A 16,282-nucleotide genomic window follows, 5' to 3' on the forward strand; every position below is an offset into this window, starting at 1 on the left:
GTGATGGGAAAAATACCATTTGCTTTGAGTTTTCTTTTTGAGAAGTATTTTTTTTCTTTAGAGGCTAGGGTTTCAAAATTCTCTTCTCCCTAGAAACTTAGAACTGGCTCAGTAAGCTAGCAGCAGGATGCCAAGAATTTTTGTTCTGTAAGAAATCTCCAAAGCTCAACATACAGAAGCGCCTGGAAGACCCATTTCCCTTGGGAACCAGTGAGCAGGACCCAGATGAGGGCATTGCTCTCCCCCAGGAGATCCGCAGCTCTATTCTAGTACTTCGCTGTTTCTCTCACTTTGTAATTTGGGTGCTTACAGGTCTTCAAAAGGCAATGTGAGATAAAATACTGGAAAGATATCAAAATTTAAGTAATTACCTTGAAGTAGAATTATGGGTAGCATTTTCATTTTTTTTGTATATTGGCTTTTTAACAAAACTTTTTACAGTGAATATACATTACTTCTTTTGTGATCAAAAAACAGGGTGACCAATGTTGAAAAAATAACATCTCATTTTTTAAATGGAAAATATCAAACATATCCAAAAGAAGAAACAAAATTATATAAATCATGGGTTGGCACACTACAGCCTGGTGGACAAATGTGGCCGTCCCCCTGTACTTACTTATATGGCGTACAAGTTAAGAATGGTTTTTATATTTTCAAATGGTAGAACAACTTAAAAGAATAATATACTGTGATACGTGAAATCCCGCAGAGTTTAATTGGAACACTCGCTATCAATGTCCCCCATGCAGTCCAAGTCTGAGTTAAGTATAGATTGTCTATGGCCGCAAGAGAGAATGTGGGCCCTGAAAAGCCAAAAATATTTAACACCTGCCTCCTCACAGAAAATCTGCTGAACCCTGGTGAAAACTCCTTCATGTACACATCCTTCCCCTCTACAGTTTTCAGCTCCTGGCCAATCTTGTTTTATCTTTAGTCACCCCCTAGCCTCAACCAAGAGAATTATGTTAAAGTAAATCCCATAATCCTGTAATTTCATCATCTTCATGTTGTTTAAATTAAAAAGTTGTGAATTTACCAAAAGATGTAATAATCATAAACATACGTGAACAAACATTAGAGCGTCTAAACATATGAAACAAACACTGAAGGAAAGAAAAGCAAGCTCTATATTATAGTAGGAGACCCCAATACCCCACTTTCAAGAAGAGACAATATCCACCATTAGATCAATCAATTTAATACACGTTATTATACACAGAACAAAGGAAAAACATCATTTCAATTGATGCAGAAAAAGCAGTTGACAAAATTCAACACCCTTTCACGATGGAAATACTCAACTAATTCTGAACAGAAGGAAACTGCCCCAACATTATACAGCCACATAAAAAGTCCCAGCTGACATTCTCTCAATGCTGAAAGACCGAAAGCTTTTCCTCTAAGATCAGGAACAAGACAAAATGCCCACTCTCACTACTTGTGTGCCACACAGACTGGAAGTCTGCACCAGACAGATCCATCTGGGCAAGAAAAAGAAATAAAAAAGCATCCAAATTGGAAAGGAAGTATTGAAATTTTCTCTTTGCAGGTGGCATGATCTTACATGTAGAAAATCCTAAAGACAACAACAAAAAATCAACATACAAACATCAGTTGCATTTCTATACAATAACAATGAAAAATCCAAAGAGGAAATTAAGAAAATTCTATTTGTAATGGCAACAAAAAGAATAAAACACTTAGGAATGAACTGAGTGAAAAAGGCTGAAAGAAAAAGACACAAATAAATGGAAGACATCCCATGTTCATGGATTGGAAAACTTCCACCCAAAGCAATCTACAGAGTCAATACAATCCCCACACAAGTCATAACGGCATATTTGGTCAAATGATTTTCAACAAGGGTGCCAAAACAATTCAGTAGGGAAAGGACAGTCAACAAATGTTGCTGGGAAAACCACATATCCACATGCAAACGAATGAAGTTGGAGCCTTACCTTATTATGCCATGTGCAAAAATTAAAACTATAAAACTCTTAGAAGAAAACATAGGGAGAAAGCTTCATGACATTGGATTTGGCAATGAATTCTTGGATATGACACAAAATGTGCAGGCACCAAAAAAAAAGAATAGAGAAATTGGACATCAAAATTAAAAACCTCTGTACATCCAAGGACACAATCAACAGAGTGAAAAGGCAACCTAGGGAATCGGAGAGAACATTTTCAAGTCGTCTAGCTGATAAGGACTTAGTGTCCAGAGTTGTAGTAGTTCTTTCTATATTCAACAACAAAGCCACATACAACTCAATTAAAAAGAGAGCAAAGGACCTGAATAGACATTTCCCCAAGTAAGACATATAAACGGCCAACAAGCACAGGAGAAGATGCTCAACATCACTTCTCATCAGGGAAATGAAAATCAAAGCCATAATTAAATATCACCTCCCAACCATGTGGACGACTACTATAAGAAACAAACAAAAAAACCCAACCCCACAAGATAACAAGTGTTGGTGAGGATGTAGAGAAATTGGAGCCCCTGGGCACTGTTAGAGGCTGCACCATTTTACATTCCCACCATGGAAAACAGTATGGTGGTTCCTCAAAATATTAACTATATAATTACCACATGATCCAGCAATTCCACTTCTGGGTATATATTCAAAGGAAACGAAACCTTTAGAAGAGAGATTTGTACACCATGTTCACAGCAGCCCAAAGGTGGAAGCAACCCAAGTGCCCATCAACAGACGGAGAAACAGAATGTGGTCCAACCACACAGTGGAACACTATTCTGCTCACAAGTGAAGGAAATCCTGAGCGATGCTACAACACGGATGAAAAAACAACTACTTTATGATTCCAGTTACATGGTGTGTCTACAGTAGTCAGATCCATAGAGACAAAGTAGATGGTGGGGGCCAGGGGCTGGAGGATGGGGACAGGGAATTAGTGTTTAAGGGGACAATTTCTGTTTTCAGAGATAAAAAGTGTTCTGCAGATGACGGTGGTGGTGTTTGCACAACAGTGTGAATGTACCTAATGCCACTGGACTGTACACTGAAAAATGGTTAAGATGGCAAATTTTATGTGTATTTTACTGTAATCAAAAATTTTTAATGACATTTGAATTTTCTATGTAGATTAAATAGTAAAAAGCTACTTGCATCTGTCTGTGCAAATTTCTCAAATGACTATCATCAAAGAAAAGTGAAAATTTTACCCAAATAATAAAAACAACACAGTTGAGGTGTCTCTCCCGTCTGACACAGAAGAACACTGTGTGTGGAGGATCTCGCCATCCTGAGCGAGAGGCACGTGAAAAGCCCTCTCGCGTCCTCAGGTGGCTGTGCTCTGAGCACCTCTGTTCTCCATGTGGGCCTGAGTCGGTGCTGGGGGCGGGGAGGGCAGCAGGCCCCCCCAGGAATACGCCTGAGAGACGCATGTGCCGATGACACCCAGAAGGTGCTGGCGAGGGAGCACTGCGGTCACACCTGTGTGGTGGGAAGGAGCAGGCCACACCAGCCATGGCAGGGGTTGGGAAGGTGCACGTGGCACGTCCCTGCTGGGATTCTGGGGAGCGCCCAGGGTACACTGCTCTCCAAAAGTGAGGGTCTGCTCCCTCTGCAAAAAGGGACAAAAAGCAGAGCTCGTCTGGAGTGAGGTCAGAAGAGGCGACCACACCCAGACAGAAGCAGGGAGTGCGAGCTGAGAAGCAAGTGGATGTCGGGCCAGGAAGTCACTGGGTCCCTCAGGGTTTTCCCTCCCAGGTTTGCAGATCCTTGGGCATCTCACCGGGTGGGGGTGATGCTGCGTTTGGTGGGGCATACAGGAAAGGGAGACAAGTGAAGCATATGCATCTTCTCACACCGTTAATGAAAGAAATAATTTCATAAGCCAAGACAGCTTCTGCCTTTTCATCTATGGTTTTCAGCACACTTCCTTCTGTAACTATGGAGGAAAGCAGCAGATTAAGTTTACAGCCCGTTTATTGCTAGGTTAGGCCCCATGATGAAGAAAATGAGCTCTAACCAAGATACGTCTCAGCTAAGACAAAACTACCCTATCCCGTTAAAGGCAAAGGGTTTTCCAAAAGGGAGCATGTGACTAAACTGAAAACAGATGCTTCTCCTCAGTAACTTCAGTTTCCAAGGAATTATCCTAATGCTTAAAGGAGAACTCGCACCAATTCTTCACAAACCCTTCCCAGAAAATGGGAGGAAACGCTCCCAAGGCAAGCCCCTTCTAGGAGGCTGTTTTCACCCTGATACCAAAACCAGACAAAGACTCACCAGAAAAGCACAGCTAATCTCTCTTGTGAAAACGCTCAGTAAAACCAGCAAACTAAACTCACCAACCGTGTATGGAAACCACATGGGACGTGGGCCTGAAAATGCAAGGTTGGTTCAACATACAAAAGGCAACACACGACCACCTCTGCAGACATAGAGCACTCAACAAAATCTAACACCCTTTCATGATAAAAAAAAAAAAACACGTCAACAAAGCGAGGCTGGAAGGGAGCACCTCACCCTGATACAGGCGCCCACAGAGATGCCCAGCATGCACCACACCCACAGGCGAAGGGCGGAGAGCCTCCCAGGAGCATGCTGGGATGTGTGTGCACTGCCGTCCACGTGCATGGGGGTCTGGCCGGAAAGCTCGGAAGGAGAGGAGAGAGGGAAGGCGGAAGGGATGGAGGGAGGGAAGAAGGAAAGGTGAAAAGCCACCTCTATTTGCAGAGGACACGATGTATAGCCACGTCCCAAGGAATCTACAAAAAATACCACTAGATTTAATTAGTGATTTCAGCAAAGTTACAGGATACAAAATCAGTATACAAACACCTTACGTGGGCATTTTGTTTGATTCTGTATGTTAGAATCTATATGATTCTAAAAGCAGCATTTACAGCAGAAATAACATCAAATCCTTCAATACTGTCCCTAAAGGAGACATGGTTCTCCATGGGCAGCCCTGAGCAAACGCACAACAGATGCCACGAAACTCCCAGACTAGCACCTGGACCTGCTGCAGAACCTACTGTGGCTCCTCCTGACCCACGAGTCACAACCCGGGTGAGAAAATGTACCTCAAGGCAAAGGAAGAGGCCACAGACTTCCAGACGCCACTTCCTGCGGGTGGCAGTTCCCACAGGCGCAGCTCTGGGCCGGGCCTGGGCCCACTCCTGGCCGTCCTGAGAGGGTAGAGGGCGTGCAGATGACACACCGCGGGGAGTGACGCCGTGCAGCCCGAGTCTGGCGAGCCCTCTGATGGAACCACACTCAGAAATGCCACACGAACCTGCAGCTCAGGACGACCCCTCTCTTCCTGTTCACATCATCAGATCTCCCGTAAATGACTGATCAGGGCCCAGGAACTGTGTGCCTGGAACTCTCTGCCTGCCGCCAAATGTATCCCGCTCACGCCCCCTCCCAGCGCTGCGGGCCTCAGGCACACCTGCTATAGGTTTTGCCAATGCCTGTGTGGAGTTTTGGGTCCAAGCACGTCTCCTGCCTCTGGAAACGGGCTAATAGGGGGAACAGCTGGACTCTTCTCCCAAGACTTTTAATGTTATCTGGGGAAAAGAACTCACTTCAAGAGGTTAATGTCCTCTTAAGAAGAAACTAATACAAAAAAGACCAACACCCCAAAAGTAAAACAGGCAAAGAACACAATTAGGTAATTTGCCAAAGCAAAACAAAATACAGGGCTTCCCTAGTGGCACAGTGGTTAAGAACCCGCCTGCCAACGCAGGGGATATGGGTTCGAGCTCTGGTCGGGGAAGGTCCCACATTCCGCAGAGCAGCTAAGCCCATGCGCCGCAACTACGGAGCCTGCACTCTAGAGCCCGTGAGCCACAACTACTGAGCCTGCGTGCCACAACTACTGAAGCCCGCGTGCCACAACTACTGAAGCCCGTGTGCCACAACTACTGAAGCCCACGCGCCTAGAGCCCATGCTCCGCAACAAGAGAAGCCACCAGAATGAGAAGCACGTGCACTGCAACAAAGAGTAGCCCCCGCTCACCTCAACTAGAGAAAGCCCGCACACAGCAACGAAGACCCAGTGCAGCCAAAAATAAATAAATAAATTTATGTATAAAAAAAAATACAGAAACAACTCGCCACTAAGCTTTCAGAAGACATGTCCTACCTCACAGCCTCTTCACGTCCATCTTCGGGGGAGAAAGATGCCACCTTCCATCCTCGCCAGTGCTCTGGAAACATCCTTACAAACAACTGACTCGTTTCCCTGGTTCTGCTTCTCGTTTATCGTAAGGAGATCATCAGATGCACAAAAGTGCACATGTGGTGATGCTGATCAAAAAGTGATCTGTTCCAGCTGTGTGGTACCATGTTGCCAGTAAAAACCATATTTTCACAAACACTTCTGAAAAAAAGGCTGGTTATAAAATGAAAACAGTATATGTGATGTTTACGGTTTTATGAAAAGCTTTCACCCAATACACCCAGAGGGAAACTATCATTTGGTAATTAAGCATAGTCTTGGCTGTGTCAGTTCAGCACAGAATGTAGTGAAAATACAGACTCTTTATTTACAAATATGCAAAACAGCAAATTTCCATGTGCTAAGAAGGAAGTAGAAATGACTTTGCTTGGGCCTTGACCCTGTTCAGTCTCCCCTACACCTGCCAGGGCCATTCCTGCATTCCTTCTGGCAAGCACAGCTATCTCTGGGTGGCAGGGTTATATGCAAGTTTTATTCTTTTATAAACCTTTATTTTCAAAATTTTCTAAAATGTACATGCAATATTTTTAAAATAAAACAATCTTTGAAAGGTTTCAATAAATGATATCAAAATCATTGATACTACTTCCTTCAGTAAGATGCAAAACTGATGAAGTTAAAATCGGTAGATAAACATGATTTATCACTTTGCCTGCAAAAGGGGATTCAGAGCAGTACAGTGCAGGTCACACTGGGCTGGCCCCCAGGTCAGGGCCCCTGCCTGCCAGCATCGGGCCATGAGCCCAGGACCACAGCCCCAGACTCACGCCTTTGTGGGTCTCGGATGTCTGCACAATTCACAACCCAACGCTGAGCACCCAGAAGACATGCACATACTTCCCTGGGTTCCTTCTGTATCCAAGAGGATTCATATGGACATGACCAATGCAGTTAAGATACATCTCAAGAAAAATAAATATTCTGCACAATGTCCTTACAAGGATCAATGATCTATCCCCACCCCCAATCACTACAAAATCAGGAAACTATCATTTGACAATTAAGAAGCATATGCTTGGCTGTTAGTGTCAGTTCAGCACAGAATGTGGTGCTGAAAATACACTCTTTTTGAACCACATTCACAAACATGCAAAGTTGCACATTTTAATGCGCTTAGAGGAAACGAATTTTTTAAAGAAGGAAGTAGAAATGATTTTCCTTGGGTTCCCTGACCCCGCTTCAAAGGTGGAAACAACAGGTGCTCCTGCCTGCAGCTGCCAGGGCAGTTTTCCACGTCCCTCCACGCCCTCCAGCCTGGGCACCAGGTCACGGCTCAGTCACGGAGGACACGTCCTACCACGCTGCCCAGGCCACGGCTCAGCGGGGCCCTTAGAACTTGAAGAGGTCGATGAAGTGCTGCGGGGACACGGGCGTGAAGCAGCTGTCGGGGTCGGCGGCCGTGCAGGGGTGGCCCGAGTCCTGTGGGAGGAGTGGGTCGTTACCATATGGGGCATGTTTCTGGAGGGAATGCAGCTCAGAAGTCGCCAGCTGCTTGTTTAAACGCGCCCCGGACCCCACCACAAAGGTGCGTGGACAGCAAGCGATGAGAACTACAAAAATGAAGGCAGCCACGTGGCTCCTCGGGGGAGACTTCCCGAAGGAATTCCTGCTCCAGTGGATGGGGAGACGGGCCGCCCTGAGTTAGGGCCCCAGAGGGAGCCCTGGGCTCTGCGCCCCCATCCTGGCCGCGCTCCTCCCCTCCCGCCGTGGGTCAGGGTCCACCCCGCAACCTGCTCTCAGCACAGCCCGCCCCACTCACCCGAGGGCCCAGCACCGCGTCCCGCAGCAGAAACAGGGCTCAGGTCAGGAGACAGAGCAGCCTCGGGACTGGGGGCCAGTGAGGCCGGGGACCCGGCGGCCAAGTCTACACCCTCCCTCTGGTCTACAGGGCAGCTCATGGGACCCCCGGTCGTGGCGAAGCAAGCAGGCCAGTCGCACATCGGCAGAGGGTGCGGCCTGAGGGGCACCGGCCTCCCGGGGACGCGCGCAGATGCGGAGCAGGAGGTACCTCGAGTAATAAAGCAAGGCGGCGGTCCTTGGAGACGGCGGAGAAAGGGTCAGGAAGGGGTGCAGAGAAGGGAGGAAAAAAGGGAAAACAGGGTGATTAGGAAGAGCCAGACTGTACTTAGCATGTAGGCTGGATGTGTATTATTTACGAAAATAGCTAAAATCATCGGGTAGCTGAATCAGAGTCACCGTCCGGCACCTGAAGGGCCACAGCACCCGCAGGACATCTGGGACACTGCCACAGCTTCCACTTCCTCGAGTCTCGGACTGACAACTGATGAGGCTGCAGAGCTAAATAATCGCCGAAACTGTTCACTGAAAGTACGCAGAGTGACACTGACACACACGGTTTACACTGCAAATATTTACGGCAGGTTTCTCGGAAGCTCCCTCACTCCCTCTTTACTGTCTGAGAGTCAACTCCGTGGAATCAAGGGCACGAACCAGAGCCCACGTGAGCCCCGGCGCCCCGGAGCCCTCCTGCTCATCCATGGTTTTCAGCTCGAGCTCAGCACCAACCTGACGCTCTCGCCTCTTGCCGGCCCGGCCACCTGGCCCGGCTGCCCCACCCTCGCTGGAGACGGGGGCTGGTCATCAGCGCGGGCTGGGGCCAGCAGCCTCCCTGCTCCGGCCACAGACCCGCAGTGTGGACCTGGCAGTGGACACGCCGAGACAAAAAAGGACACGGGGTCCTGATTCCCAGCCTTTAACTGGACTCATTCTGTCCAGCTTCCAACTCACCCAACCCCCAGTGTTGACTGAAGTTCCATGAAGTCGAGAAACTCGGCTGGAGGACGGTCAGGCGGAAGGAACACAGCGGTCTCGTGTCACTACTCAGCGACCCGGGAGGGCCGCCCCACGGAAGCCAGACAGACCCCGAGCCGGGCACCTGCGCTCGCCTGGGTGACTCGGCTCAGTGACTCCAAGACCGTGGTGCACAGTTCTTAAGCCCAGTATTTCCCCTCCTTTCACTTTGGAGGAGTTCCCACAAAGGCAGGTAGAAAACTAACCCCCAGACCCCAGAGAGTGAAGCCAGAACAGACAGGATGGCTGGGGCAGCTGAGAGGTCAGAGCCCAGGCCCACGTGGGCAGAAGAGGACGAGTCTGGCAGCGTGCGGGAGCCGGACCATGGCGGGTCCCCACCAGCACCCAGTGGCATCTGACGGTGTCACGCTGCTGTCTCCCCATCAGCAGAAAGTGCTGGCGAAGGTGAGTCACAGCGCAGGGGCCGCTTCCGAGCACCAGCCTCGTTGCAGGGCAGGGCACTGCTTAACCTTCACGACTCCACGCGGCCAGTCTGCCCCGACAGGAGGCTCCACGAGGCTGGGAACTGGGGTGAGGCCGCGGGACGGTGCGGGACGAGCCAGGGGGAGAGTCCGGTCAGCTGGGGCAACGCAGGGGGCCTTCCTCGGGAGCTGACACTGCAAGCAGTTTCCACCAGAAATTCCGGAGACTCATCGTTGTGTTTTTTTTTTTTTAATTTCCACCCACAGATTCAGAATAAAGTTGGAAGGGCCTCTAGGAGAAAAAGCTGCAACGTGACCCCATGGGTGGCCCGAGCCAGGCCCTGAGGCCTGAGGCTGCACCGACATCGAGGTGCTCAGCCTTCATGCCAAGACTGAACATTTCAGAGCCAAAAGACCAGCAGGAGACACTTGCTCTGAATTTTCATAAACAAAAGAATCTGCAGGCCAGTTCTTCTGGAAACCTAAAAAATCACCTCTCAATTTAAAAAAATCCAGAACTTCCGTGCTTCTCGATGCCTCAGCAGCACGTTCTTACACCAACAACAGGGAGACCAAGGCGGGTGCTTCTCTGTTCACTACTTCAGAGACAGGGCTCCCACACTCGGCAACGGCATTCTCTGAGAAACGCCCATCACATGCAAGGGCGGAGACTCGCGCCCCAGGAGGAAACACCACTGCTCCTGGTCTCTCTCTGGAAGAAAGCAGTCTGCGCAGAACAGAAAACCCCGGGGAGGAGCGCCAGTTCACAGCAGCAACCAGACGGTCTCATCTGCTCTGACTCGGCCGTGAAGACGCCTCCTCACGTGTTTTCCACGGGCACCTGCCCGCGTGTGCGTTTCTATCCCTGTGACTGGGACCGAGGGCGCACAGTAAGGGCTCCGCTCTACGTACTGTCATCCCACTGACTGATTCGCCCGCGTCCCCGCAGTACGCAGCCGGCATGCCGGCGAGAATGAGCGCGAGGTGCCCCTGCCCCAGAGGAACAAGGTTCCACAGAACAGCCACTGCAGCCACGTAACACATTTCTTTTTAAGTGTGTGGGAAAAGCCACACTAGAATACAAAACAACAGATTACCCATAACGTGACCTCCTGTTGGTCATGAGTGGGGACAGCAGGACCTGCTCGCCTGCAGCACAGGAGGTAAAGCTCTGCTGACACAGGGACTCCCACCCCACAACCACGGGTTATAGTTAAAAAAGAGCCACATTACCACGGATATAATCTGAAATGAAAACAGTTTAAAGTAGTCATTTCTCTTCCAACAGTTTAGAGTCTGCCATGTAATCCATGCAACAAATTACAGATAAACGAAGAGCAGAAGAAATACACAGACAGCCAAGGTGCTGACCAGGCGGAAGACCTGCGGCCCTACAGCCACGCCCGAGGACACGGCCCTACAGCCACGCCCGAGGACACGGAGGGGCAGGCGCAGACCGCCTGCCAGGTTCGCCACTTTTCTCCCTAGTGAAATTTCACAACGTTAATAAGCAAACTGAAACTCAAGGCAAACTATGGCAATGATTTTACTGAGAGGAGGTGCACGGAAGCACCCCACTCCCCCGCCCCGGAAACTTGTTTTTATCAGAGTCTGGACAGGAGAGTAAGGGGGCCAGAGAGGGAGGGGATGGGCCCAGACAGCTGTGGACATGGCTCAGTCTCCACCCAGGACCAGACTTGCTAAGTGTGGCTCAGACACATGAGAAACCCAGGCACCTTCGTGGGCCTCGCCTCTGCTCCAGGCACAGGGCTGTGAGGAGAAGCCCCCTGGAGGCGCCGTCTTCGGGGGTCCCAACGGTGGAGGCCGAGGCCGAGTGTGGAGGACAGGTGAGGGGCCCCCCTCGGCTTCCAGAAGAGAGTGGGGGATCCTGAGCCTCATCTCAGGCTGAGCCTCGACCACAGCAGAAAGCAGCCCCGCCAGGACTCGGGCCGAGGCGTCAGCCAGCATGCTCACCGCCCTCGGGGACAGGCCCCCACCTGCTACCACAGTGCAAGGGGACGGGGTGGGTGGCCCGATGTTCAGGTCCAACCGCAACTTGTTCTACTTTTGTGAACCTGTTCCCCTGCCCCAGTCCTTCGTGATGCATCATTATCTTATCACAAATACAACATGCCTTTTTTTTTTTTAAACCATTACCATTAGGTGAATAGTTTGTTTCTCCAAATTTTAATCCTCAAACTCCAAGAGCACATCTGAAATTTTTACCTTCCAAAAGAGGATGCTGCAGTGCCGACAAAAGTGCAGAGTGTCTCCGTACTGTTCCTTAGTGGGGTAATGTTTCTGAAGCGCAAAATACATCAGCTTCCATTCGATGTGACCTTTTTCTGAAAGGATCAAGTGTCTACAAAACTAGACAAACAAAATTCTGTTCAGAATCAGATGGTTTTCATAGCATAACAATTTTAAAAGCAATATACTGCATGAAACATTCAATTATTTGAAATTAAATTTCAAATATAATTCAATCTATACAATGGAATACCATGCAGCTGTTAAACAGACTTAAAGGTTCTGATCTGGAATGATGTCCATGACATACTATTAAGCTAAAAATAAGTTACATACATCGTGTATCTGACAGGGACTTGTAACTAGAACACAGAAAGAACACAACTCAGTAACAGAAAGACAATCCAAATACAAAATGGGCAAAGGACTTGAAAAGACATACAAATGGGCAACAAGCACATGGAAAGAGGCTCAGCACCTCAGGCATCGGGGACGGGAGGAGGCAGCACGTCACACCCCCCGTGAGGCTGTGACCAAACACTCAGAGTAACAGGCGGGGACGAGGACGTGGAGCAGGCGGGGGCTGCCCGATGGGGCGGCGACTTTGAGAAACAGCTGCTCGGTTCCTCGGAACATTAGACTCCACTCCGGGGCGCCCCCCCCCACTGCCCTGAGAAGGGGGACCATGGCGGCCCCGTGGCCTGGCCGCGCCCAGCCTCACCCCCTCCAGCGCGCGCTTCTCCGTTTCAGGGCCTGAACCTGCTCATCGCCAGGACGCCCCTGCCCGCCATGCCCTCCGCAGTGGCCGTGTCCCCCTGGGGGACGGGCACGTGACCCCACACGTCCCCCGAGCCCGTGTCTGAAGAGACACGTGATGTCTGTCCCCTCGGCAAGGACTCCCTGGGGCAGGACCGCGTCCCGCCTCGTCCGAGACTGTCCCCTGCCCTTCACGCGGCCGTGGGTGTCGTGGATGCCCAGCTGTCGGTGCTTCCCTCCAGAAACAACACGGGGCAGGGGGCGAGGAGGGGGGCAACGACGAGGGGGACACACAGGAGTCCGCCGGACCCCGTGGCTAGTCCCGGTCCTGGGAGGGCAGGGGTGCGGGGAGCGGATGGCCACCCATGATCTCGGAGGTGACACGCCCCCCGGAGAGAGGCCTCGAGTTACGGGAAAGACGAGGGGCCCGTCCCCGACAGGAAGAACCTGCTCTTGTTCTGCGTCTCTGTTCTGGGCTGTGTTTAGAATCACAGCTCTTTCTCAACATGAAGAACAAGCTTTCCCGTAAGTGATTCTCGTCCATTCCCCGAAGTGGCCAGGCCTGGCCGCTGGGGCCGGAGCCCACGCTCACCTGCTTCTCGCCGAAGTGGTACTGGCAGAGCTTCTTCCACAGCCGCCGGTCCTCGCTAAGCGCGGACAGCGTCGGGGTCACCTGACCCAGAGTGACGATGTCCCACCCATCCGAGAACCTGTACAGGATGTTGCTGAGCATGTGCACGGGAAGGTCGCTGAGCGTCAGGCCGCTGTCCACCTGCTGGGAGGACCCGCGCGCTTACTCCAGTGAGAGGGCGCCGGAGCGCGGCACTGACGCTGACGTCTGAGGCCCAGGCGACGGGAAGGCCGCCGCCCCTCCCGCCTCCCCACTTCTCCCCAGAAAACGCCCAGCAGCGGCCCTGCCTGGACCTGCGCGACAAGCATTCCCTTCCCTGGGGATCCCGGCCGCTGACACCCACGCTCCCCGAGTTCGCCAGCTGACGAGGCGTCACCGCGCATCAGCTACTAGGGGACAGTGGCACCTGGCCACGTCCACCGAGGCCTGGGCAGCAGACACGCCCCAGGTGCATGTGTCTTCAGGCAGGTGGCCCTCACAGCACAAGCCCCTGCCCGTGGGAACGAGGTGGGGTCTGTGCGGCGCTCACACCAAGGCCGCCTGGACGCTGGATGTTGGATCGTCCCTTGTAACTGCAGGGCCTTAATTAGGGAATCATTGCTCTTTGTAAATCCCATGTTTAGATAGCAAATAAATGGCCCAAAGTTACAGTGTTCCAAGGCCACCTTTGAAAGCAACCAGAGATAAATAAAACACAACCTAAAACACTTACTTTAGTCAACAGGGTCAACATTTTTCTTGATGAAACTAGTTACCAGAATAAACAAAAAACATCAGAACAACTGGAGTGATCTGCATGCTCCTTTTGAACTATAAACACATGTACGCACACCAAGCAACGTACAACACATCAACCCTAGAGAAGCAACAGCAGATGAACAGAGTCACTATACAACTTAGCCTTAATTCATTGAACGTTATTTTAGCCTGAAATACCTAATCTCCTGTAAAGGTAAATTAATTCACCACCTCATCACCCACAGGATCAGCTCTTTTTAATAATTACCATCCCCACCGTCTTTCCAATGACACCTATAACACATTAAAGGGTCTTCTGGTCTGAATCCATCTTACAACAGTTTAATATTTATGAAATGTAAAGGAAAAAAACCTTTGGAAAAGCTGTAATAGTCTTGCACATACGCTTAGAAGTAACAACGGTGTTTGTAATAGAAAAACAGAGCGTACTCACTTGTAGGCCAAGAAATGCATACCTCAGTCATCTGAAGATTCTGTAGCTGCTGTTGCCAGTTGAGAATAGTTTCTAACCGGCAAACCCAAATGTTGATATTTCCCACCAGAACGGACTTCCCCACTCCTCTAATTAGAATGCAAAGGGTAGAGCTTAGGTCTTGGAGAAGATCTTTGATTAGGCGAGGGTTTTGGTGGTCATCGAGAACTGGAACAAACAAAAACACAAACAAAAACAATGCACTGATACAGTCAACCCCTGCTGTTAAGAATGACCTGCTTTCACAGCCCCAGGGCCCACTAACAGATAACACAGATATACAGAGTGTGATATACACACACAACGGAATACTACTCAGCCTTAAACAGGAAGGAAATTCTCACATGTGCTACGACGTGGATGAAACTTGAAGACCTTATGATAAGAACCAGCCACAAATGATCAAGTATTGTGTCATTCTCCTTATATGAGGTCCTTAGAATAGTCAAATTCATAGAGACAGAAAGTAGACGGTGGGCGCCAGGGGCTGGGCAGTGGGGGGAGGGTTGTGCTGGTTGGTGTTTGTGGGGACAGAGTGTCAGCTCTGCAAGGTGAGCTCTGCAGATGATGGTGGCGATCGTTGCACAATGATGTGAATGTACTTAATGCCACTGAGCTGTGCACTTAAGAGTGTTTAAGGTGGTAAATTTCATGTATATTTAACCACAATAAAAAATTATGATCTAATTTTACTGCAACTCCAAAGTGGCATCATCTCTGAGATATCACAAGTATGATGAGATTTTAAAACTTCAAAATATTGTCTGATAGTGTATTTTTGGTTGAGTCTACAGTTTTGCCTTTAAAACTGTCAGTCTCTGTTTTCTTTTATACTTAATCATGAGAATGGATATTTAAAATGGCATATATATGCATAAACTCAAAGTTGCGTTTATTACTGGCCACTAACTAATCAGGACAAACATTAAATTAAAATTACAGGCTTATCTGATACCTAAGAACTAAGTCACAACCTTGCTAATTATAGAAACACTATACAGCTAAGGTGAGCTGTGACTAGTTAACCATGAAACAGTGTCTTTTTAAAACTCAGGGATTAATTACCTTTCTCTGGGACTTCCCTGGTGGTCCAGCGGTTAAGACGCCGCGCTTCCACTGCAGGGGGAACGGGTCTGATCCCTAATTGGGGAACTAAGATCCCACATGCCACGCAGTGTGGCCCCAAAACAAAAAAAATTATCTTTCTCATTACAGTATGTTCTTCTGTATGCAAAAGCACCTTTTAAAGAACAATAACAACATCAAGAACTGAGCAGCCAACCCGAGCCCTTGCCCTTGCCTTGACACCATCACATTATTTGACATCATTAATACTGGGGGGAAATAAAAGAAAAATCCAATCTCCTTGCACCGAATTTCTAATTAAGATTTAGATTATTGAAAGTATCAGACATCACCTTACCTTTTTGAACGATTTTATCCAGAACGTTGAAGTAGTTCTTCTGGGCCACACCGCTCAGCGAGGTCAGCTGGGACTTTGCGATCAGCTGCAACAGCTGTGGGGTGGGGGGGGGGTAGTTACAGGTGAGCATCACCTCTGAAGGGAAACGCCCCCGAGCGACAGGGAAGGAGAGCGCAGGCCGCAGGCCGTGACGCCCTCCCCATGACTGCTCGGCTCGGCTTATGTTCTTGGACCTCTTTGGGCATCCACCCAGCACCCTGCTGTGCCCTCTCCTCTGAACGTCCCAGCCTCACACGAGCCGAGCCGGACCTTCCCCGACAGCCTCACGTCATGTCTGCCCCCCCAGCCTCCCGCCTCCCACAGCTGCTGCCCGTCGTGCCTCCCAGGCTCCTGCTCCGTCAGGGGCTCGGCTGCTCTCAGCACACGATGCCGGCACGGCGGCCGGCGGGGAAGGCCTGGGAAGGACGGGACAGCCTTCCCGCTTCTCTGCCCCAGTGCTGTCCCCTCCCCTCTGCTGCTCCGGGGAGAGCTGGTTGTCA

At 49.8% G+C, this 16,282-nt stretch overlaps 1 protein-coding gene across 7 annotated transcripts in view; it reads right to left on the reverse strand.

Moving 5' to 3' along the window:
- Positions 1-1,180: 1,180 nt before the first annotated feature.
- Positions 1,181-16,282, reverse strand: part of FBXO25 (F-box protein 25) — a 55,329-nt gene continuing 40,227 nt past the window's right edge. The window contains exons 6-12 of one of the 7 annotated variants that reach the window (XR_005018150.1): positions 15,744-15,837; positions 14,304-14,488; positions 13,051-13,233; positions 11,679-11,822; positions 8,228-8,254; positions 6,124-7,638; positions 1,181-1,579 (exon numbers count right to left, since the gene is read on the reverse strand). Coding sequence is in view for 5 of the 7 variants with exons in the window: in XM_036838505.1 (XP_036694400.1) it covers positions 7,549-7,638; positions 8,228-8,254; positions 11,679-11,822; positions 13,051-13,233; positions 14,304-14,488; positions 15,744-15,837 (723 nt within the window). In the remaining 2 variants the exon portion in view is untranslated. The other 6 variants (XM_036838505.1, XR_005018151.1, XM_036838506.1 and 3 more) reach the window with 6 other exon arrangements.

This window comes from Balaenoptera musculus, chromosome 21, assembly GCF_009873245.2.
Source record: "Balaenoptera musculus isolate JJ_BM4_2016_0621 chromosome 21, mBalMus1.pri.v3, whole genome shotgun sequence".
In the NCBI taxonomy this organism is placed as follows: Eukaryota; Metazoa; Chordata; class Mammalia; order Artiodactyla; family Balaenopteridae; genus Balaenoptera; species Balaenoptera musculus.